This window comes from Benincasa hispida, chromosome 1 (genome assembly GCF_009727055.1).
Source record: "Benincasa hispida cultivar B227 chromosome 1, ASM972705v1, whole genome shotgun sequence".
In the NCBI taxonomy this organism is placed as follows: domain Eukaryota; kingdom Viridiplantae; phylum Streptophyta; class Magnoliopsida; order Cucurbitales; family Cucurbitaceae; genus Benincasa; species Benincasa hispida.
The window spans coordinates 95,191,116-95,214,737 of NC_052349.1; the positions used below are offsets into that span (position 1 = coordinate 95,191,116).

A 23,622-nucleotide genomic window follows, 5' to 3' on the forward strand; every position below is an offset into this window, starting at 1 on the left:
TTTATATGTATGTTTTTGCATGTTTTTTGGCTGAGTTTATTTTAAACTTAGTTTATGTATGTATAGTTTACGTATTTATAGTTTATGTATAGTTTATGTACAGTTTATGTATGTATAGTTTATGTATAGTGTATTATATAGTTTATGTATAGTTTATGTTGTATAGTTTTGTGTATGATTTAGTTTATATATAGTTTGTATATGATATAGTTTATATATAGTTTGTATATGATTTAGTTTATGTATAGTTTATGTATGATTTAATTTATGTATTATTTAGTTTATGTATAATTTATGTATGATTTCGTTTAGGTATGTTTTTGGGCTGATCTTTAGTTTAGGTATGTTTTTGGGCTGATCTTACATTTTTTTTTATTTGTTTGGATTGATTTAAACTTAGAAATTTTATATTTATAGAATACTTAGAAATTAGAGTTTGTTGGGTTGAATATTAATATATTTTTTGTCAACTATAACAGTTGAAAAAAACATAATAAATATATCGATGTGTCCTGAAGATTTAGTAATTCTTGAACCTGGAAATGATGGAGATAGTGACATCGATGTTGAAGTGGATGAATTATTTGGAAACGTCGGTAGTGGTGAACATGATCTTGAGTTGGTATCGTTAGAAATGTTCAATCAAATAGATTGGGAAATGATACATTCAACCTGTGAACTAGGATCTACTTTGGAAGAAAGGAATGTAGGAGTAGATAACTGTAATTTAATACAAAAGGGAATATTGTTTAATACCAAAGAAGATTTACAGCTTGCTGTGATAGAACACTACGAAATTGTCGTAGTGGAATCAAATCAGGATCTTTGGTATATTAAATGTAAACTTGGAGTCACGGTTGTGCTTGGAGGCTACAAGCATGTCGGCGCAAAACTCATGGAATGTTCGAAATCACATAACTTCAAGGAGAACACTCATATTTGTTTTCAGAGTTGACACAGGATCATTCACAGCTGGATTCAAATTTCATGAGTATCGAAATTCAGAATTTGGTTAGAGGCTTATAATCGATTTCCAATTGTAGTAACATAAGTCCAACTACAGGCCCCAGATCATCGTCCACTTAGTGTCGATATTATTTTATTTATATATTTATTTCGTTACCATTTTATGTAAGAATATAAATTAATTGTATTTTTTATAATTTTAGATGGAGTGGTGTATTAGTTGCCTCTAAATAGTCAGCAAATATGTTGCTCATGTACAGAAAAATATTTGACATGCTGATGCGCAATCAGATAGTAAATATGTATATAAATGAATATTTAAAAAATTTTACATGTATACTTATTATTTGTTTTGTCAGGTTATTTGGACATCATACCCACAGATTTGGTCATCCTTATCTGATTATTGTCGTAATGGTGAAGACATCTGGTTGACTATTAGCCCTCTTATATGCTTCAATATAGTAGAGTGACATCATCCAGATCGTATGCTGAGACAGTTCGGTATGCGAAAAACGATACATTTGTTATCCTATACACTCCCAGAACTACACCAGATCAATTTAAGAGGTAAGCATGACCAAGACTAGCGTCGAATCCATGCGGAGTATTTATCCTAATGGCATGGACGACGTGATCGTTGTGCACAGGGAGAATTAACAAATGGGCCAGCTGTATTAGACGACTACTTTCCCTGGTACAATTCGATCACGAGGCGATTTATCTCACTTGACACGCTTACTCTTATTGGTAAGAGATTTAAAATCAGACATTTTCCATATATATAATATGAATATTGTTTAATATATTTTTTTTATTCTACAGAATAATTTTATCGACGATGTTCAGCAATATTCAGTGCAGAACAACCTACCAGAATTGAGTTCAATGTGTTAGCAAACATTGATCAACATAGAAAGTATTATTCAACAAACAAGACGACTCAATGTTGCTGACACCGATCGAAGACGTATTCGTCGTAGACGACAGTGACAACAGGGTGAACTTAATTTAGAGGGACACGAAGACAACCCCCATGAGGAGTAAGGGCCAGGGGGTCTTTTTAAATCCCACATTGTATCATTCTCAAATTGGAAATCTCAAAAGAACTAATTGTAAATATTCTTTAATATCATGGTATTTTTTTTTTAAATATGAGTGTAAGATGTTTTCACCGTAGATTAAATATATAATTAAGTTTAATAATGAAAGAATTAAGTTTAATAATTAAGTTTAACAATTAAAAAAACAATTATAAGCAATAATGAAGGAATTAAGTTAAGTTTAACAATTAACTTTAAAAAAAAAAGAAAAAAAAATTTATAAGCGAATCGTGTACCGGGTACATGAGTTCGCTTGACTGGTCAATCAGTCCATGTCAGCTGATTGGATTAAATGGTACTCGTGTACCCGGTACACGAGTGTGCCTCATGGAAATCGTGTACCACGTACACGATTTCACTATCCTAAATCTGTCAATACTTTCCCAAAACACCTATTTTTTAAAATACTTCCTCCCAATCCTATTTTTTTTCATTATTTATTAAAAAAACATTATTTAAAAAAAAATTCTGATTTGCATCATACTAGTTGGGTTTTTAGCCAAATTTTAAAAACTAAAATAATTTTTAAATTTTGATTTGATTTTTTAAACCATTGATAAAAAAATAGGTAATAATTTGAAATTGGAAGTAGTGCGGGCTAAGAAACACAGACACAAATACATATATATGATATGATACGACGATATGTTAATTTCTAAAAAACTAAGACATGGATACGTTGAAGATACATTATATATATAATGTCTAATTAATTGCTATAGTACTTATTTTAAGTTAGATTAAAATAGATTCAAGAATAGAGTGAAAACTTGAAAAAAAATCCAGTAACGTTGAATCATTGTTGAGTGACTAGAGTAGACTGTAGGAAGGAAGTAGAAGATGAAGATTGAAGATGAAGGGGCTGTGAATCATGATTTAAATAGTAAGAGCACAGGGAAGAATGAAGATTTAATTACGTTTCAGGTTTTTTTTTTTTTAAATTTTTTTATGTTTTTATCATTTTTAATTTATTTTGTTTTGGATTGCTCAATTAAAGTGGACTTTTATGTTTGAAAATGATTTAAAAATGGTTGAAATCACTTTTGTCATTTTTAAAATCACCATGAAACATGTTTAATCCTTCAAAACCAATTTTGATGATATGGAAATTGCATTTAAAAGTGTAAATTTGAAAACTAAATTAATTTTGAATAATAGTATGTTTTCGAGTGATTTTAAAAATGAAAAAAAAAAAGATTTTTGATGATTTTAAAATCACTCCTAAACTAAAATCTAGGAAGCACAAATACTATTTGTGCAGAGAATCGGTATCAGATACGAATACATCCACATACGTGGTAGATACATGTCTGATAGGTGATTTGAAGTATCTGATTTTTTATTTTTATTTTTAATTTTCATATATATGTATATGCTTCTAGATACGTGAAGGGATACGTGCATCAATTTTTTGTTTCAAATTTAAGCCAACCATTTAAAAAGCCCAACCTTCAACCCATTTTATTTTAGTACATGTTTAGGAATGATTTTAAAATCATCAAAAATCATTTTTTTTTCATTTTTAAAATCACTCGAAAACACACTTTTAATTACTCAAAATTAATTTAATTTTCAATTTTATACTTTTAAATGCAATTTTCATATCATCAAAATTATTTTTGAAGAATTAAACATATTTCACGGTGATTTTGAAAATGACAAAAGTGATTTCAAGGATTTTAAAATTACTTCAAAATATAAAAGCCACTTAAATGGAGCAATCCAAAATAAAATAAATTAAAAATAATAAAACATAAAAAATTAAAAAAAACCCGAAATGTAATTAAATCTTTATTCTTCCCTTCTTTCTCACTATTTAAATCATGATTCACACCTCATTCATCATCAACTTCATTATTCAATCTTCATCTTCTACTTCTTTCCTAACATCTACTCTAGTGACTCAACAATCACTCGACGTTACTTGATTTTTTTTCTTCAAATTTTCACTCTCTTCTTGAATCTATTCTAATCTAACTTAAAATATGTATTATAGTAATTAATTATATATATATATAATACGTATCTTTAACGTATCCGTATCTTAGTTTTTTAAAAATTAACGTATTGCCATATCGTATTCATATCTATATTTGTGCTTCTTAGACTAAAATAAAATATGTTGTGTGTTGGGCTTTTTAAGTAGTTGAGCTTAAATTTGAAAAAAAAAATTGACCAACTTATCCTTTCTGAAAACATGTACGCATATCTGAAAATTAAAAATAAAAATAAAAAAAATAAGATACTTCAAACCACGGACATATCCGCATTATATCCATATCATATTATATCAATTCTTTGCACACTTAGAAGTGAGTTAATTTTAAGAAACAAAAAATTCAGTGTGTGAAATTTCAATTTTGTTTTTAATCTCAAACTTCGAAAAAGTAAGAGAGAGATAGATGGAGCGACAGCCATCTTCACCAGGATCATCGCCGGTTGAGCTAGGAGACTGCCTAGAAGAGCTGCTCCAGTTCACTCTCCAATCTCACATCGATGGAACCCTGGAGCATGATCTAGGGTTGCACACAGACTTCTGCTCCCACCTCCTGAATCACAATCTTCCTCCACCCAATTTGGATCGCACTGGTACTGAAAAAAATGAATCCTTAGTTTGTAATTTTCGGAAAAGACAGAAGAAATTGCTTCTCTTGAACTCGCGTTTCTCTCTATTGATTTTGAAATTCACTTTCCGGGAGTCCATGATTTTGGTAGCGGATTCAGTGATAAAGAAGAAATGTACCACTTCAAATTAGATTCTGGAACTTTATGACTGTAGTTTGTTTGTTTTTAACTTATATTTAATAAAACGGAATTAAATCAGAAAATTGATCGTAGTTCATAATGCGTTAAAAGTACTAAGCTCTTCTCTGTAGTTGGGTTCTTCCCGTTTCTCCGAGACCTCCGTATTCGCATCCTCTGTGCTATTTCATGAACTATTTCAATGCTGGTTCGTCTTCCATGTCTGAACAAAGCGAACGCTAGATGATATGTGCTTTTCAATTATAAGACTGTTGAAATATTATTATTCTTTTGATTTTTTTTTCTAAAATTTTATTTTGCTGAATCAGTGTTTAATCCGATCTAGGAGTTGGATATTCTTATCTTGTAGGGTTACCTTTTACTATTTAAATGTTTGTTTTGACTGAACTTGGGAATTGATGTTGGATTTTCTTAACGCCTTTTAGATTCTGAGTGGCTGTTTTTTGTCCTTTTTTTAGCTTAGTTTTAGATGATTTGTTGGTGCTTAGGCAATTTTCTGTCTTGTTTTTGAGAAAGGAAAGGTATTTATTTTACTAATTATTCGAAGGAAATGTTATAAGTTCAAATCATTGGGGGGATTGGGTATTCTATTAGTGGAGGTGAAGATGATATTTCCCTTTATTCTTTTTCATTTTCCTTCCCCTAACTACATGAACGTGGCATGAAATTTGACAAATTCTTTTCTCCTAGTCTTTTGTTAATACACACACATTCTCTAATTTTGAGCATTAAAATTTTAGGTATAAGGAACTAAGGATGTAGGTCGATTGCCAGTTTCTTATATTTGTGTACTAATATTATTGGCCGTATATTATCCAGACATACTTGTTCTCTTTACTTCAGCAAGCATAGTGTGAAAACAAACTGTCCTGCTTTTGATTTATATTTTGATATGGATAACAAGGGGCTTGTGAAATTCTTCTCTTCACACTCGATGTATCAAATTCTCTATCAGATGTCTCCAGATTGTATAAGGATCTAGTGTCCTCACTTCGGAAGTCAGTCTCGAAACCATCATGTGGGTCACTAGATGACTTGGAGGACAAAGAAGAATGTAATGAGTTGATTGCTCAAGGAGGAGCGGAATTAGTAAATGCAAGTGCTTTTAGGCTTGATTGATTGAGTCTATAATTATGACGATTTCCAACACCCATCTCCTATGTCTAATCGAGCATTTGCTTGCACATTGCAGGTTCTAAAGACAGTAAACTTTGAGCTTCATGTTCATGAGCCTTTCTTTACTCAGCTAAGAGGTAATTCTTAGACTTTCTGTACATTCTTAAGCTTGTGCTAGATGTATTAAGAGTACTAAATATGTAAACAAGAACAGGTAAAAATCAAGCCTATCTCACACAAGAGTTCTCAGTACACAGCACATGTCATACAAAAAACTCAATAACCAAACGTAAGAAAGTAAGGAGTAAGGACTTTTGAAGGCCAATTCTGTTATCAAAGTATTCGCTAAAAGAAAAAATCACGTCACTACTGTAGGGGCTTTGCTTTTATACCGAACAGTACACTAGGCTACCTCTATCTCTTACTCTTTTTTTCTTTTAGTAAAGGCTACTTCTAATTCTTGATAGTTGAATTTCTTACCGTGTAAAATCAACTTTCGTACTACAAGTACAAATAACCACAGTAACTTTCATTGGTTAAGAGGCTTAAAATCTGAATATCTAACTGAATACCAAGTGACTTGAATCAGTAACCAATGTCATGTATATTGGCACTTAGACAATATATAGACAAGATGGTATCCTATTAGAAGAGAGTCTTGAGTTCAAATTCCTTCTTATGGATGTTAATAGTTTTACGTGAAGGAGAGTGTTAATGATACATATAAAAAATATTAGCTTAAGCTTTTGGGTTCACTTTGGTAGTATTTTTCTTGGGAATATGCTTATACTTGTTGAGCTATTGATTTAGTGTCGTGATTTTTAACATTGATTTATCTCATGCAATATATTATTGGTTCTAGATGGCCTAAAGAGAGTGGAAGGAAGATGTGCTGCTGGGGATTACAATCGGTATTGCAGAAAACTTTCCCATTATAAAATTACTTTCTTAGATGGTTGTGCATTTTCCATTGTGGTGTATAAAAAATTTTCAATTCTGTAAACAGACATGATAATATACATCAGATGGAGTAGCGCAAATGAGAACAGAAATGGAATCTTGCATTGCGATTTTCTTCTTAGAGAAACTGTGCACATCATTTAAAAGATGTTACGGTATTGGAGACATTTGAGTTGCTATAGTTGTGAAATGTTACAGGGTTCTTTGTTGTCACTGGCCCGTTAATTTATAGCTTGTCACTATTGTGTTGAAATGGACAAAACAACCTAAATGTCAAAGTTGCACGTTATTTAACACTCTAATAATTTTTAGCCATCTTCTTGGTTCAGAATTCAGCCTGGAGCGTTGATACTTTTCAATAAATGTTTGTTGTTTGAGGTTCAGGTATTAATTCTGCATATTTCAAAACATTGACATTTCTACACTATCCATTATTTCCTTACAAACTTCTGAAACTCTGCAGGATGTACGTCAATACCCCTCCTTTTCTGCAATGTTGAAAGCAGAGAGTCTTGATAAAGTTCTTCCTGGGATAAAAACCTTAGCAGATGGTAAGATAATATACCTATATCTTTAATTTTCATTTCCTAAATATCTCATTATCTTGTTCATGGTAATACTTTGACATGAACTTTTTTTTTGTTTTTTTTTGTTCTATACAATTTTGACATTATCCTTCTTGCCTCTTCTTCTTTTTTTTTTTTTTCCTTTTCTTTTCCTTTCTAATGTAGCAGTTCCCAAAAATTACTTGCCTAGTGTGCTTCACGACTTATGACATGTTTGTGAATGATTCTAAAGTGGTTAAAATTGCTTTTGTCATTTTCAAACTCAAAAAATATTTTTAATCATTCAAAATCAATTTTAATAGTATGAAAAATGCTTTTAAAAGTGTAAAATTAAACATTGAATTTATTTTGAGTGATTAAAGGTGTATTTCAAAATGATTTTAAATACGAAAAAATTGATTTTAACTATTTCAAAATTACTCTTAAACATGCCATTAGAGACATTATTTGTTAATACCTTTTGGAGGTCTTAAGAGCCATAAACTGAGGCAAAGATGATCGATAAATTAAATATAAAGAAGATTGATAACAAATATTCTGAAGCCATGATAAATATATTGAATATCATGACACTATTACTAGAGAATAAAATGGGGAAGCATGACACCTTCTGCTAGGGGTGTGAATAAAACTTGATGATCCAAAAAACCCGATCAATCCAACCTCTAACATGTACGATTTGGTTTGAATTGGGTTCAAATAAATGAAAACTTTATGAATGGGGTTGGTTCATAGGTTCACCTAAAATACCTGAACCAACCCTAAACTTATTATTAATTACTTAATTTAAAAAAGTATGTTTTTATTTATTTTTATTTTTTTAATTTTACTATTAATACAATTATATATATATTAATTTTACTTCATTTCATGATAAGATTTAAATAATGATCCAAGCAACCCGAACTAACCAAATCCAAAAGTTTCATGGTTGGGTTAGTGTTGGGTTCATTATTTAATAAGAGTTGTTTGGGTTGAAGAAATTTACAACTTAAACGATTGGGTTTGGTCTAAAAAGTACTTCAACCTAACCCAATCCAACTTACGTACACCCCTACCTTCTGCCCCAATCAAAATCAGCTCATTTCCTCCACTTTTTATGAAAACTAAAGCTTGCCCAATCTGGTTAGTTTGCTGATACAAAGTCCTTCTGTTCTCTCTTTCTTGTGTGTGTGTGAAATGATCCAGCTACCATTTGAATACTGTATGGGTAATGGGGTGAAATTTGCTTCAGGTATCCAAATATACAGGAAGTTCTACTCTGAAGAGAAAGAAGTGTCCAACGGTGTTCTTGGGATTCATGTAAAAAAATCTGTTGCCCAGCCATACGTTGTTTTGTCCAGAATTATATCTGTGAGTTTTCTTGCATCCCTACTTTTCCTTACCTACGTCTTTGTTGCCAAGGCCAAAGTAACAGCACAAAAAACTGGGACTGTTTTGTTCAAGGGATTGGGAAATGCTAATGGGCTAAGATTCTTGTTTGATTTTTTTGTAAGCTGTAGTCAACTCTTCAAACCTTAATCTAATCTAATCTAATCTAGTCAATTTTTAGACTATTTTCTAAGAAACAATCAATTTTTCAACTTATATATTTTTACCTATATATATTTTCTTTTCCCTATGGATTGACATCCAAACTTTAAAGGTCCATTTAGTAATCGGTTCGATTTTTAAAATTAGGCCTATTTTGCCTCCATTTCTTACAATGATTCGAATCGCTATTAAGTACAATGATTGAATATTTAGTCAAATTTCAAAAACAGAAACAAGTTTTTAAAAGTTATTTTTTTTAAGTTTTCAAATTTTGGTTTGGTTTTTTAAACCATTGGTAAAAAGTAGATAACAAATGATGAAATTTGGAGGTAGAAGTGGTATTTATAGATTTAATTTTTAAAAAGAGAAAAGTAAAAAAATCAAATGAATGCCAAACGACGCTTAAATAATAGAACAATTGTTGACAATATTCCCATCAATAAATTATAAAACTAGTCAATGAAAAAGATCTACATTATTTCCATAAAAGAAAAATTAATCCTATCTATTTTATGTAAACACACATTGTTGATGCTAAAAATTGCATCAACAGTGAATTTGTATTCTTGAGGAAGAGTAGCCTAAAATCTTGTAAAAATGAGCAAATTTGAACATTAGTGTGATGTTGAGTGAAATCCACTTAGATGCTCAAGTTAGAATCAAGTTTTAGAAATTGGTCAATTAATAGAAAATATGTATGAGTTTTCGGTGTACCTTTCTTCGACTGCAACTCGAAGATTATATAGATCAATCCCTTAGTAACTAAAATTTGCACGACCTTTCCTCTTCTCAATCACTACTAGATTTCATTTCAGTTGTTAACCATTCGAGCCATCATTGTTAAAGTTGTTACACATTTCAGCCATCAATATGCTCGACTCTTGGATGAGCCTCTGACATTCAGTTAATAGTTGTTTGATTAGCAACTAACTCCATCATTTAATGAAGTTTGGCCACCTATTAAGGATTTAAAATTCTACGAATTTTCTTTGCACACAAATGTTGTAAAGTTAGACAAATTGTTTCATAGATTAAATTAGTTGGGGTGTGCAAAAGTTCGTTGGATATAAAAAAAAGTAAAAATAAAATAAAATAATAATAATAATCCCGTCTCTTAAAATTCTTAAAACGGCAAGTCTATAACCGACCAACTTAAGCAGTTTTGTATAAACTTGCATAAATTATATATATATATATAAATTCTTTTTAATGCAACCTTTCAAGTAGTTTTGAAAATAAGAAATAGGGAAAAAGAAAATCGATCAACCACAAAAAATTTAGATGTGTTGAGTGTAGACATTTTAAATACGTAATATATTTAATATTTAGAAACAAAACAAAACCAGTAAACACACTACTTTTATACTATAATATACTAAATGGAAAATGACAATATTGGGTCAGTTGGTGAAGAGATCTCTCACTCTCAGTTGTCACACACTAGATTCTGTACCATAACTCACATGCTAGTTGTCATCTCCACTATTTCTAATTATTCCAAATCTTTTCTACTAATTTAATCTTTTTAAATTAAGTTTATTTTCTTCCATTTTTTTCTAATGATTTACATTTTTTTGTAAGTACAATGGTTGAATTCTTAATCAAATTTCAAAAACAAAAGTCACTTTTAAAAAGCTATTTTTTTTTATGGTTTTCACAAACAAAGAAATTTAGAGGTGAAACTAGGAGTTATAGGCTTAATTTTTAAAAACAAAAACAAAAAATATGCCCAGTTTGGTAACCATTTTGTTTTTTATTTTTGTTTTTTAAAACTAAGCCTATTTAATATAATTTTTTTACAATAATTTGCTTAAGTACAATGGTTGGATTCTTAGTTAAATTTAAAAGAAAAAAATAACTTTTTGAAAGTTAGTTTTTTTAGTTACCAAAATTTGGCTTGGTTTTTAAACAATTGGTGAAAAGTAGATAACAAAGAAAAAGATTTGGAGGTGGAAGTATAGGTTTAATATTCAAAAGAAAAAATAAAAAACAAAATGGTTACTAAAGTCAAAATGATTATAAAACAAATTCATAGTATTTCAGTTGTTATTTAGTTTTTTATTTTTAAAAATTAAATTCATGAACACTACTTTTATCTCTTAATTAATGGACTAGTAAATTTTTTTAAGCTTACGGAGGAGTTATGATCCTCAATGCCAAATATTTTCACACCACTTTCTCTCAACTTATTCCCACCAGAGAATTAATTTTTGTTCCCATGTAATGATACGACTTGGAAAATCAATTTGTGTGGTTAGAGGTTTATATATATATATATCTTTTACATATTTGGGGTATATATATAATATATTTATCATGAAAAGAATAACTTTTGTTATTGCATTCTGTGTTCTCCATTATCTAAGACAATTTGTCTTCTTCTTTTGATAGGCTTATTTTGGTCGTTCGACGAAGATTTAAAGTGCAAAATAAGCTTCTCCTTTGATGTGCAATGTAAGTATCTTTTAGAAAAAGTTTGTCTAACCCAACCTATTCTAATTAAAATTATATTTGAAACTTTGTATAACCCAATGTTACACTAACACAAGTTTTTTATTTTTCACATGTACAAGGTCAAATGCAAGCTACTCAAACACATTGCTATGGGAGGAGATCAAAATCTACTAAATGCCTAACCAACTGACTTTTCGTAGTCAAGTCGAGGTGTCTGTTTAGTACCGACGGAAATCCTTCTATCGTGTTAGGAATGGATCTACCAATCGATAACAAAAGGCTATAAAATCAACAAAATCTTATTGTATGCAAGTATGCAATTTCACCATAGTTCTACTTAAACGCCATCTCCGTCTAAGCTCTAACTCAAGCATCAAACTGTATTGAAATACCAAGCACCATGATGGTTGGAATTCTAGTAAACTTGAGTAGAGTAGAAATATTTGTGTTCCTCAGTCCTTGAAGGTCTCAATGAGGAAGGGGAAAAGGACATTTATTCCCAACAAGATGCCTTGGGGCCATTTATCTTCTTTTTTTTTTTTTTTTGGAAATATAGATAATCGGAATCTTTAAATGCATCGATCATAAATGTCCAACATCTTTAAATAACCATATTTGTTTTGTAAGAATATTTTTATAGATAATTGGAAATACTTAGATATGTGTGTTTGTTTCATACAATTTTTACTTGAAAATGTCTTGAGTTTACATAAAGTTCTAAGTATGCCTTTACAACTCTTCATTACTTTATAATTAATTTAATATTATTTGAATTTTTGTTACATTTTTTTTTAATTAATTTGAACTTCTATTAAATTTAATATTAAAAAGGAGATGCCCTGAACATGGAAATCGAGAAATCCGTGTTTTGGCATCCAAAATTCTCAGGATGGTTTCCATAAGAGTATGCTAGTATGCTCGAGAATCTCTAAATGTTAGGGTTTCTTTACACATTATCGTAAAATAAATATGGTAATCCAAATGTTTACAAGATGCCCGTGAAAAAACATCTGAGGGGTTGCTTATTTTTTGAGAATGTAGATAATAATAATTTTAAATGCTAAGAATTATAAATGTCTGGAATTACAGATGTTTGGCATCTTTAGATAATTATGGTTGTTTTATAGGAATAATTTTGAAGATATCTAGGAATACTTGGATAACTATATTTGTTTTGTAGAATTTCTACCTGAAATGTCTTAAATTGATACAAGAATACCTTTACGTCTATTCATTAATTTAACATAATTTGAACTTATATAACATATATGTTTTTCTTAAATTGAATTTACTTTTAAATTAATATAGTTTATATTATTTTTATAAAAAATAATAATAATTCAAGCTTTTTTTTTTATAAAATAAACATTAATTTAAATTTAAATTTAAGCATCTTTCAAAGAAAAAAAAAAGAAATAAAAATAAAAACAACCACAATTTAATAAAAAAAAATGATATATGGTTGAAAGTATTTATTTTAATTATGAAATGCAAACAAAGAAAGCGATATATATGCACACATTTATATATAAAAGAAAAAAGGAAGGATAAAAAAGTAAAAAAGAGATGCTCTCATCATGGGAATTCAGAAAATACATTTTTCAAGAGAGTATCTAAGACTCTCGAGATACTCTCTGTAAGAGGCATCTTAAAATGTTCGAAAATATCTAGATGTCAAGACATCTTACATTATTGCAAAACAAATGCAATAATTCAAATGTCTAGTCAATAGAAATCTTAGATTCCCACAAAATAAATGCGGTAATTAAGATGTCGACTGCATGGACATCTTATACCAATCTTCTTTGTTTTGTGCTTTCTAGATGTGGCTTTGAACTTGCTGAAGAAAGGACCAGTTTGTAAGAAGATGCTCTTTATTATTGATTGCCAAGTAAAGCAAGAAACAGTGGTTAGAGGAGAAGTGAACATTTCTAAAGTTTATTCCATCAACATATATTAATTTTATGTCATATTTTGTGACATATCTTTTTTAATATAATCTATATCAGTAGATCTTGTCCTAATGTTCCATATGTATTATTTAAATAATCTTACTTTGAATAAGGACAATCAAAAGTTTTTTGTTAGAGGCCTTTTTATTTTAGCATACTCAGATTTAGCTACTTTTTAGTCTGCTTCTAAAATCTTCTTTGAAAAAGAAGAGAGAGATAGAGACAAAAGCAAAAACTTTTCAAACTAATAAAACTTTCATAGAGATTTTTTTTTTAACCTATTTTTCTTTCTACATTTCAAAATAAAGCTTTCTAATTTTTCGTTGATGCCACTAATTTTTTAATTTCTGAATTGTTTTTCTTCTTTTCTTGCTCTCGTTTTTGTTTTAACTCATTTTCTTACGTTTTTCATTTGTCCTTACTTCGTTTGGTGTATGAAAAAAACTATATATGTTACCACTAGTCATCAGACATTGTGGGAGAAAGAAGAAACAACTTCACTCATTGTTGTTGTTGGTATATACGGATATAAGGAAGAGTTCTAGAGGAAGAAGATAATGAACAAAAAGTTTTAGAGAGAGAAATAGAACAAGAGTCGAGAGAGAAAATAAGATAGAAATTATTAAAAAAATATATATTAAATAACATCTTGATGCAATTTTTTTAGCTTAATCTATCAAATCATTAAGGGGGTGTTTGGATGGAAGGAATTGAGATGGGAGGGAGGAATATAATTTAAAATTTAGAAAATTATATTAAATTATAAACTATGATATTTGAATTTAACATAAATAAATAAATTAATTGTATAATAATCTTTAAATAACCAAGACATTAATACTATTAATTTATTAACAAATTATATATGTAGTTAATTAGTTATCATTATGATTAATATTTTATGATATTATTTTTAATAATTATAATTAATTTATCATTGATTAATTATAATTTATTATTTTTTAATCATAAAATATTATATTTATTTTTTAAACTGATTTGGATTGTTTTATTAATTAATACATCATATTTATATAAATTCATCAAATTGATACATCAAATTATGTAATCAAGTAACTTTAATTATAAATTACTCATTTTACAAATATTTGTAATTAATATTATTATTTGATAATTAAATAATCAATTTTGCTCAAAACTTTGAATTGAATTTATTATTTATCAATTAATCTATCAAAATTTTATAGAGGTGTCCATGATTAATTTGTTACCATAAAATTTTAATAACTTTTCCATCTATAATCAAATACAGTCACTCTTCATTTCTAGCAATCTTATTCCTCGACCTTTTATTTTCAGACATAATTCCGGACAATGTTTAAAACCTTAAACCAAACGTCTCTTAAATGAAAGAAGAAAGAAAAAAAAAAAAAAAGAAAAGGAAAAAGAGTGGTTATTCTCAATTTGTCATAACTAGAGAGAGATTCATTTACACTACTTTATTTATTCTTTTCCTTCTCACATGTGACATGTCTATGTCTATTATATTTATTCCCCATTACTTCATTCTTTAATATTAATTCATTTTTGTCAAGAGAGAGCAATTATGGACTTTTTGGGTGCAGAGATCAAACAAGATCTTAGGCATTTATTTTAATCATATTCCTTTGTCCATTCACTAGCAAATTCAAATGTTAATTATATTCACATTTTTTTTTCTCATTTTGTAACACAAAATCTTATTACTTAGCCTCAATGGAGTATTTTTTTATTACATTTAATAGAAATGTTAGATCATTGTCAAAGCGAGTAAAACTTAATCGTTATTGATGTAAATCCTTCATTTAAAAATAAAATCTTTGGTAAATATTATAAGTTAAACCTAAAACAAATGTGAACGTTTAATTAGTAAATAAGATCTAACCTATTTTAGAGATTAATTGATGTTAAATGTTCCTATTGGGTTAAATCTAATTTTTTGTTTTATCATTTTAAAAGATTAATTCTATCTTCGGTTTCGTTTCTTATTATATTTTTTTTTGTTACAATACATAATAAAAATTCATGTATGACTTTTTTTTTTTTGTACGGATGACCTAAATTTCACTCAAAAGATGTTGATTCTTGATTGACTGAAATTTTAAAATTAATAAAGATTAATCTTTTGATGACAATACAAACCACTTGCGAATAGGTGACTGCTCCATGTGCCCTTTCATGTTCGTGCTTAATTACGAATCACAAACAAATTTAGATCTCAAATGCACCAAACACTACATTGTATTTTTCTAAAGAAACATTTTGGAATATACTATTGTTCTCGTGTTATTTCAAATCACGATTGAAAATGAGGATCGCGATGGAGAAATAAATACAAACAAATTAAGATGTTCTAAAAAGTTTGCTTCAAACGAATATTTGTTCAACTGTATTCAAGATTTAAACCTACTCGTAATGTATAACTAATCAGGAATGTAAAGGGACAATGGAGAGATTTGATTGATTCACAAATGATTTGTACCGTCATAAAAAGATTAATCTTATTGATTTCAAAATTCGGATCAATAGACATTTTTGGAGTATAAAATGTAGCTAATCCATAAAAATAAATCTCTAGCAAAGTAAGTACTTTTGTTTGTATAATTCATGTAATTTGATCTGATGGAAGTGAAAGAAGAAGGAAAAACAAGTCACAAAAAGGTTGTAATCTTTTGTTGACCGAAGATGCGCAGGTGGTAGAGCAACAACCGCCGCCGCCGCCGCCGCCGCCGCATCGAGATTCAATGGTAAAAGCAGCCGAAAAGCCTCAATAAATAAAAGCCAATCTCTCACCCTTTTTCTTCCCATTCGCCATTGCCACTTCTTTCTCTTCCTCAATTTCCTTCTCCCTCACACAAGGTAAATTCTCTCTCCCTAGATTCCCTTTCCCCATGATTCTCTGTTGTTCTTCTAAATTTCTCTTATTGTTTGATTCACCGAAGAATTCAGTGAATTTCATTCATATTTTCCATTCCTTTGATTGCCCCTCAACCTTCGTTTGAATCTGGTAGTGAAGAGCCGTTTTCGTTAGGGATGCTTTTCAATCACTTCTATTTCAGATCAGGGTTGCGATTGCTTGTATCTTTTAGGTTATCTTTGGTTTCAAAAGGGAATTGCATGTGTTTAATTGCGAATCTGTGGCTCCTCTGCTTCAATTTCTTATATCATTTTAGCTTCTACTTATATGAATTTTTTGTGTCATTTAGATTGTCCAGAGTTATCTTTACATTAGAATTATGCTGTGTTTAGAATGGATATTTGCTCCTTTTGTTACAAGATTCATTCAAGTTCATGTTAATCACTGTTGTCTGTGGACCCTATTAACTTATTGGATATTGCTAATCAAATCTACAAGAATGTTTTGATGATGTAATAGAAGGAAATTGCTTATGATGTTTATGACAACTGCGTTAATTCGTTACTAATTTATATAAATGTATGATATGAACAATTATGCTTTCTCTAAAGCCGAAATCCATCCTTTTGTTAGTACGTAAAAGGACAAATAGCTAAAATGAGTATAGTTCAACTGATTATCAATCTCGAAGTTAGAAATTCATCATTTTCTTAGTATGTGAACAAAGATAATTTGTTTAATTCAACAATTATGGAAATTTAGTCCTTTTTTCATTCATTCTGCTTCTCTTTAGGCCATGTTTAAGATCCCGGATCATCAAGTTGCTGGCCATCAAGCAAGTGATGGAAGCATGGGTCCTCTTGTAGATGATTCAGGGCTCTTCTTCAAGCCTCTACAGAAGGATGAACGAGGATCTAAGGAAGTGGCTTTCTATAAATCACTCTCTTCAAATACCAAAGTTCCAGATAACATTCGTGCCTTCTTCCCTGCTTTCCATGGAACTCAGGATATACCTGCATCAGACGGTTCTGGCTTGCATCCCCATCTTGTTTTGCAGGATCTCATCTCAAATTACCAAAATCCGTCTATTGTTGATATTAAGATTGGTTCTAGAACTTGGTATCCACAAGCTTCTGAGGAGTACATTCAAAGGTGCTTTAAGAAGGATAGAGAAACCTCCAGCTTGGCTCTGGGGTTTCGGCTTTCGGGCTTGCAGATTCATGTGAGCCAAAAAGCTGGATACTGGAAGCCAGGGAGGAAATTTTTGCAAAACTCTTCAGCTGAGAAAGTTAAGATTATTCTGAAGAAATTTGTTTCTTCAAATGCTTCTGCAGATTCTGATGTGGATGATCTTGATTGTGTTTTTGCATCATCAATTTATGGTGGTGCAAATGGAATTTTGGCACAATTATTGGAGCTCAAGACTTGGTTTGAAGATCAGAAGTTTTACCATTTTTATTCTAGCTCAGTGCTGATGGTGTATGATAAAGAATCTATGCTGGAAACTAAGTCGAATGCAGCAATTAAACTTGTTGATTTCGCACACGTTGTAGATAGCAATGGTGTAATTGATCATAATTTCTTGGGTGGGCTCTGTTCTCTAATCAAGTTTATCTCCGAGATTTTGACCGATCATCTCGACTGCCTGAACAAAACTTGTCTGCCATGCTCTGACAATAGTTTGAACTGCAATCGTGATGACTCTGATCGGTAAGCAGCTATCAAGGTTCAAACATTTTTGTTTATGAAGAAGGATTGTATCAGTGTTTTAACTCTGAACAGTAATCTCATATGCTTTTATCTTATGAAACAATCTCACCAAATGCCATTACTGAATGTTTTGAGAAAGTAATTCATTTACTTGTTGGAACTTTAGGAACAAAATTTGTTGAGTTATTGATCAGCCCTATGTCCAATTTTGTTTGGTTTGTAATTTTTTAAGAGTTCCTTATAATTCATTTCACATGAGTCTTCCCATGTCTGCAGCATTGAAAGAAATAAGCTTAATCGCTAATGCCATGTTTTTGTTTTCATTACTGTTGTTCCTGCAATTATTTCTGGACAATATCACTTAGGTTAAATTATGAATTTCATCTATGTAGTTTGGAGAAAGTTAGAATTTAATTTCTATGATTTTAAAAGTTCAAATGAATTTAGGCCTCATTGTCGGACAAAATTTCATAAAGAGTCAGAGACTATTTATGAGAGTTTTAACTACAAAATTCTTTTACTTTTTTGAAACCATAGGGACATTCCATGGATTGTAATATCCCTGCATATTTGATATTTTTTATACTTGAATTTTTTTTAAATGCCTAAATATAAAAAAGGTGTTGAATTTCAAAAAATAAAATAGTAATAATTTGTTTTTAAAATATAAATAAAGATAACTATGATGTTGCGATTATTTCAAGTGTTGGTCAAGAACAATACTAGGTTGAGATTTTACTTCGACAGTAAATTTTAATTGTTTTTTTTTTTTTTTTTTCCTGTTTCGTGTTTTTATTTTATTTGGTTTGATATAGAAAGGTGAAAGGGGAAAGCAAAAAGACAGAAAAAACATCCCACTAGAGAAAACTGTCTACTAGGTTAAAGCAAAACATTGAAACAGAGGGTCGGAGGGAGATAAAGAGGCAAATGGAAAAAAATAGTAAAAAAAAAAAAAGTTGGGAAAGTTGGGAGTTCTATAGTGAGAGAGAGAATATAATTGTTCTAATGTGTTAAAAGAAGGGTTGTTTTTATTAAAAATAGAGGATGGAAATAAAATCTGAGTCTTTATTAAAGAATATAAGCTACTTATACAACTTAGCATATACAGCAAGACCAAGAATGAAAAAAAAAAAAAAAAATCAACTATATACCAATAGTATTCTAATAGCCATCTTGGATGATAGAAAATTAAAGGTTGATAATGGTAGAGCCTTTGTGAATACATCCGTCGGAGATCGAATAGTCATCAACTTTAGATCACCGCGAACAAGTTTTTTATTGACAAAATGGCAATCGAGTTCAATATGCTTGGTGCATTCATGAAAGATAGGATCAGTGGCAATGTGAATGGCTAAAAGATTCTCACAAAAAATTATATCAGGCAGTGGAGAAGAGATTTGTAAATTTTCCGGTAGTTGAATGAGCTAAATAAGCTCACCGGTGGTTGTTGGCAGCGCCCTATACTCAGCTTTAGCCGACGGTCTGCTCACTGTGGTTTGCTTCTTAGCTTTCCATGATACTAGAGAGTCACCTAAGAAAATACAGAACCCCGTGGTAGATTTTTGAGAGATTAAACAAGACCCCCAATTAGCATCAACAAAAGCATGTAGCTAGAAATTGGAAGAAACAGTGAGAAAAATTCCTTGACCTGGGGACTTCTTTAAGTATCTCAACAAGTTATGAGCAACATCTAAATGTGGTTGTTGAGGCTTAGCAAGAAATTGACTAAGCTTATGAACTGCAAAGGTAATATCCAGATGAGAAATCGTCAGATACAACAAACAATCGATTAAATGCTTATAAACAGAAGGATTTGTCAACAAAGTACCTTGATCATTTCGAAGCTTTACATCAGGATCCATTGGAAGAGAAAGGCTTGTAAGACAAATAGCCAGACTCTTCAAGTAATTGCAATGTGTATTTACGATGGGAAAGAAAGACTCCTTTAGTAGATCCAGGCAATTCAAGCCTAAGAAAATACCTCAATGAACCAAGATCCTTAAGCTTAAAATCTTGATGTAAATGACTTTTGATTTTGTTGATCTCTACCAAGGAACCACCGGTGAAAATTATGTCATCAACATAAACTAGAAGAGCAAGAAAAGATGAACCGGTTCCACGTGTAAACAATGAATAATCAGACTTAGATTTAACAAAATCAAGAGATAAAAGAGCATGTGAAAATTTATCAGACCCCTATCGAGAAGCTTGCTTTAAACCATAGATAGATGTATGAAGTTTGCAAACTAAATGCTCCCCCTTAGTGCAACACGTTTAGGATCATAACCAAGTGGTAAGTCCATATACACTTCTTCAATAAAATCCCCATGAAGAAACACATTATTTACATCAAGTTATATAAAAGACCATTGTTGTGAAATAGCAATGGACAAAAGAACTTTGACAGTGACAAGCTTAGCAACAGAAGAAAAAGTTTCAATGTAGTCCAAACCCTCTTATTGTGTATACCCCTTGGTAACAAGTCGAGCTTTTTACCTTTCAATTGAGCCATTTGACTTGTGTTTCACTTTGTAGATCCATTTATACCCCTAAAGAATAACTATCATTAGGAAGAGTAGCAATAGTCCATGTCATATTATTCTCCATGGCTTTTAATTCAATAGACATAGCTGATGCGTTGCGCAAGTGTACGCAATCAAAGTAATAAATCCTAAATAGGGTATTGTCCTCAGGGACTGGCGTGAGTGAAATTTTCCTAAACTTAACTACCATAATTCTTTGTTAATTTTATTCAGGCAACTCAAAAGATGAATTTTATTTATAACTATGACTAATGAAAACTCAATCACAAACACAAGAACAAATTCAGAGCAAAAATATTCCAGGGTGTTGTTCATTTAGGGATTACAGTGAGTATGACATGCAATTGATTGAAATCGATAGAATGAGGCTAGAAGTTAAATCAGGAAATCCTCTCTCGAGCTCAAACCCTCCTAAAAACTACCCATTGACCGAAATCTCTTTTATCGCTTGAATAGTTACAACATTAAGATCTTTCAAACCCCCTGTTATTCTAAATTCATTCTCATGTAATTTCGAATAACAATCTAAATTATTGGGTCCAACGAATTAAACTCTTTCTCGAGACATCTAATTAACTTAGGTTGATTCAATTAATGGCCAATTAATCAAAAAACATTAATCACAAATAATTTAGAAATCCATGCAAAATCAATCAACTGTAAATTCAGTATTCAAAGTAACATTCCCTAAAATTCACAAACACCCTAGAATAATAGAGTTTAGTCACACATGATTCCGATAACTAAATTCCGCAAATAATCAATCATTAAAGCAAAAAGTAAATTAACGTAGAAGAATGATCTCCCTTTAATAGATCCGAATCCCAATCACCATCTCCTTGACTCTCGCTACAAATCTCGTGTTTTCTTCAACAAAATAGCACAAGCACGATCAATCTTTCTGTCATGAACAGCCCACAGACGTTATTGGATCAACTCTTAACAGAAATCTCGAGTCTTCCACAAAAAACGATTAGAACTGCTGTAATTCGGCTCTTGTACGGACTAAAATTGCTCAAAATCGGCTCAGCCCCTTTTTTTTTCTTCTTTTTCCTAGAAGCGCAATACTGCTATTTGCAATATGCTCACAGCATTGCAACGCTGCAAACCAGCGTTACAATGCTTGCGTCATGCCAGCCGTGTGTAGAAGTCGTAGCGTTGCAACGCTGCCTTGTTCCAAATTGCTCTCGGGTTTGCAGCGTCAAGGAGCGGTGTTGCAATGCTCGGCTAGCGTTGGCTTCTCTGAATTGCTCTCCAAACTTGCCTCTTTTCTTGATCTTGGGTCTTTGATTTCTTCCTAAGTCCATGATAAACCCGTAATTACTCACAATTGGAGTTTTGCCCCGAGTTTTTGCTCATTTTCACACAACTGCTCCCGATGCTTGGATTTCTGAAATCACTTAATAAACCATATCAAACCAAACAAAAACTAGCAATAGTAGCTCTAAATTTGAAGGTAATAAAAGCACTTTTTAGATGCTTTTCACCACCCCAAACCCAAACTTAAAACTTTGCTAGTTCCAAGCAAAGAGAAGAAAGAAACACAAAGTAGGAGAAATTATGAATACTGAAATGAAAAGGTTCTAGGCATGCATTCTTTTATTCTGGTTTCATCAACTTCTCAACATACACAACACTCATCCATAGAAAAATTCATACACATCCTAAGGTATTTATTTCAAGTACATGAGTGTACATTCTACTTATTATTTTTTTTTATAGGGCAATAATAATATTTTTTTCTTTCCTCTTAGTCTAACATTACAAACCATCATGCAAGACACTTTCTAACCAGTAGGGCCTTTCGAGGTGACAACCAAATTGACTTAAATTAAAGTTTTGTTCAGTTAGAGGTTCTAAACTTTCTAAATTAAAGTGGTTCGTGCTCAAGATACAAAGGATACAAAAAGGGATTCAGAACAAAGAGCACTCAAGAAAGGAGTATGTTATCCAATTTCTACTTCAGAGTATGACATATATCATGAGTGACTCATCAACCATCATAGTAAAAGAAAGCAACCAAAGAACATACTTCAATCAGTCTCAACATTCTTCTTAACCCAAAATCAACTATTTTTCAAAAATTTTCAAAATTTTCAATTTTCCTCAAATTTTCTCTAATAACATGTATAAAGCATTCAATTCAAAACGTCATGCATAACAACACAAGATTCAAGCACAAAGTACACACTCCCCACCTCAAACTTAAAAGGATGCCTTGTCCCCAATGCATAACATCTAGAACAATCACACAACATATGAGTGATACAAGCCTGGATAATGATGAGGATCCACGAATCTAGATGGTGAACTAGTGCTTGAAAACACTTGAGCATCATCTCCAACCTAAAGATCAAAACAAAACAATCATGAGGTGGCTCTTTGAAGGAACTCTTATTAAGAGAACTAGTGAGCAGAAGCAAGAACTTTCCAAGACCATTGTGAAAGAATAAATGCATTCACAAACATACAAGAACAATTATGCATTATAGAGAAAATTACAACATGCTTTGTTACTAAAATGAAGGGAATCAAGAGACATACCTTTGAAGAACTATTCTTCAGTGAAGTCTCAATGATCACGAACGCAAAGAAACGAGGAGCAATCTTCTGGAAAAATCTCGCTTTCATTGCAATCATCTAGCAAAATCTCGCTCTCGTCACAAACACGAACTGTTTGATCCTTGAACGACAACCCTTGACACTACCACTCAGTAACCTTGGTCTTCTCGGAGTGAGAATCCAGGAGGTGTGGGCTCTGTGTGAATTTGGTAGAGGGCAGAAGGATGTATACGATCAAGCTACACGATTGAGTAAGTGGGAGAATATAGTCTATCGTATAGACAGTGGGTACTTAATCATTTAGCAATCTCTCGCTCTCATAAGGAATCCTCTAGCCAATCGTCTAGCAATCTCTCGCTCTCGTGAGCAATTATCTTCCCAATCATCTAGCAATCTCTCGCTCTCGTGAGCAATCATCTAGCCAATCGTCTAGCAATCTCTCGCTCTCGTGAGCAATCGTCTAGCAAATCTCGCTCGATCGTTTAGTCTCTCGAAAGGGCTATCGTATAGTCTCTCGTGAGCGATTGATTAGTAATT

The 23,622-nt window shown here is 31.0% G+C and overlaps 2 protein-coding genes across 5 annotated transcripts; both read left to right on the forward strand.

The window, feature by feature from the left end:
• Nucleotides 1-4,407: 4,407 nt before the first annotated feature.
• On the forward strand, nt 4,408-12,070 carry LOC120071108. Of its 4 annotated transcripts, XM_039023180.1 has the most exons (9): nt 4,408-4,658; nt 5,737-5,927; nt 6,025-6,085; nt 6,811-6,859; nt 7,238-7,292; nt 7,372-7,459; nt 8,709-8,827; nt 11,399-11,461; nt 11,581-12,070. In XM_039023180.1, the coding sequence occupies exons 1-8, from the start codon at nt 4,472-4,474 to the stop codon at nt 11,426-11,428; spliced, it is 780 nt and encodes a 259-aa protein (XP_038879108.1). In that variant the 5' UTR covers nt 4,408-4,471; the 3' UTR covers nt 11,429-11,461; nt 11,581-12,070. The 4 variants fall into 4 exon arrangements, with proteins under 4 accessions (XP_038879108.1, XP_038879117.1, XP_038879095.1 ...); XM_039023189.1 differs by lacking the exon at nt 8,709-8,827; XM_039023167.1 differs by lacking the exons at nt 11,399-11,461; nt 11,581-12,070 and having other exon boundaries at nt 8,709-9,030.
• A 3,876-nt stretch (nt 12,071-15,946) lies between these two features.
• On the forward strand, nt 15,947-18,203 carry LOC120070188 (inositol polyphosphate multikinase beta-like). Its single transcript, XM_039022044.1, has 2 exons — nt 15,947-16,272; nt 17,064-18,203. The coding sequence occupies exon 2, from the start codon at nt 17,067-17,069 to the stop codon at nt 17,982-17,984; it is 918 nt and encodes a 305-aa protein (XP_038877972.1). The 5' UTR covers nt 15,947-16,272; nt 17,064-17,066; the 3' UTR covers nt 17,985-18,203.
• The last annotated feature ends 5,419 nt before the right edge of the window (nt 18,204-23,622 follow it).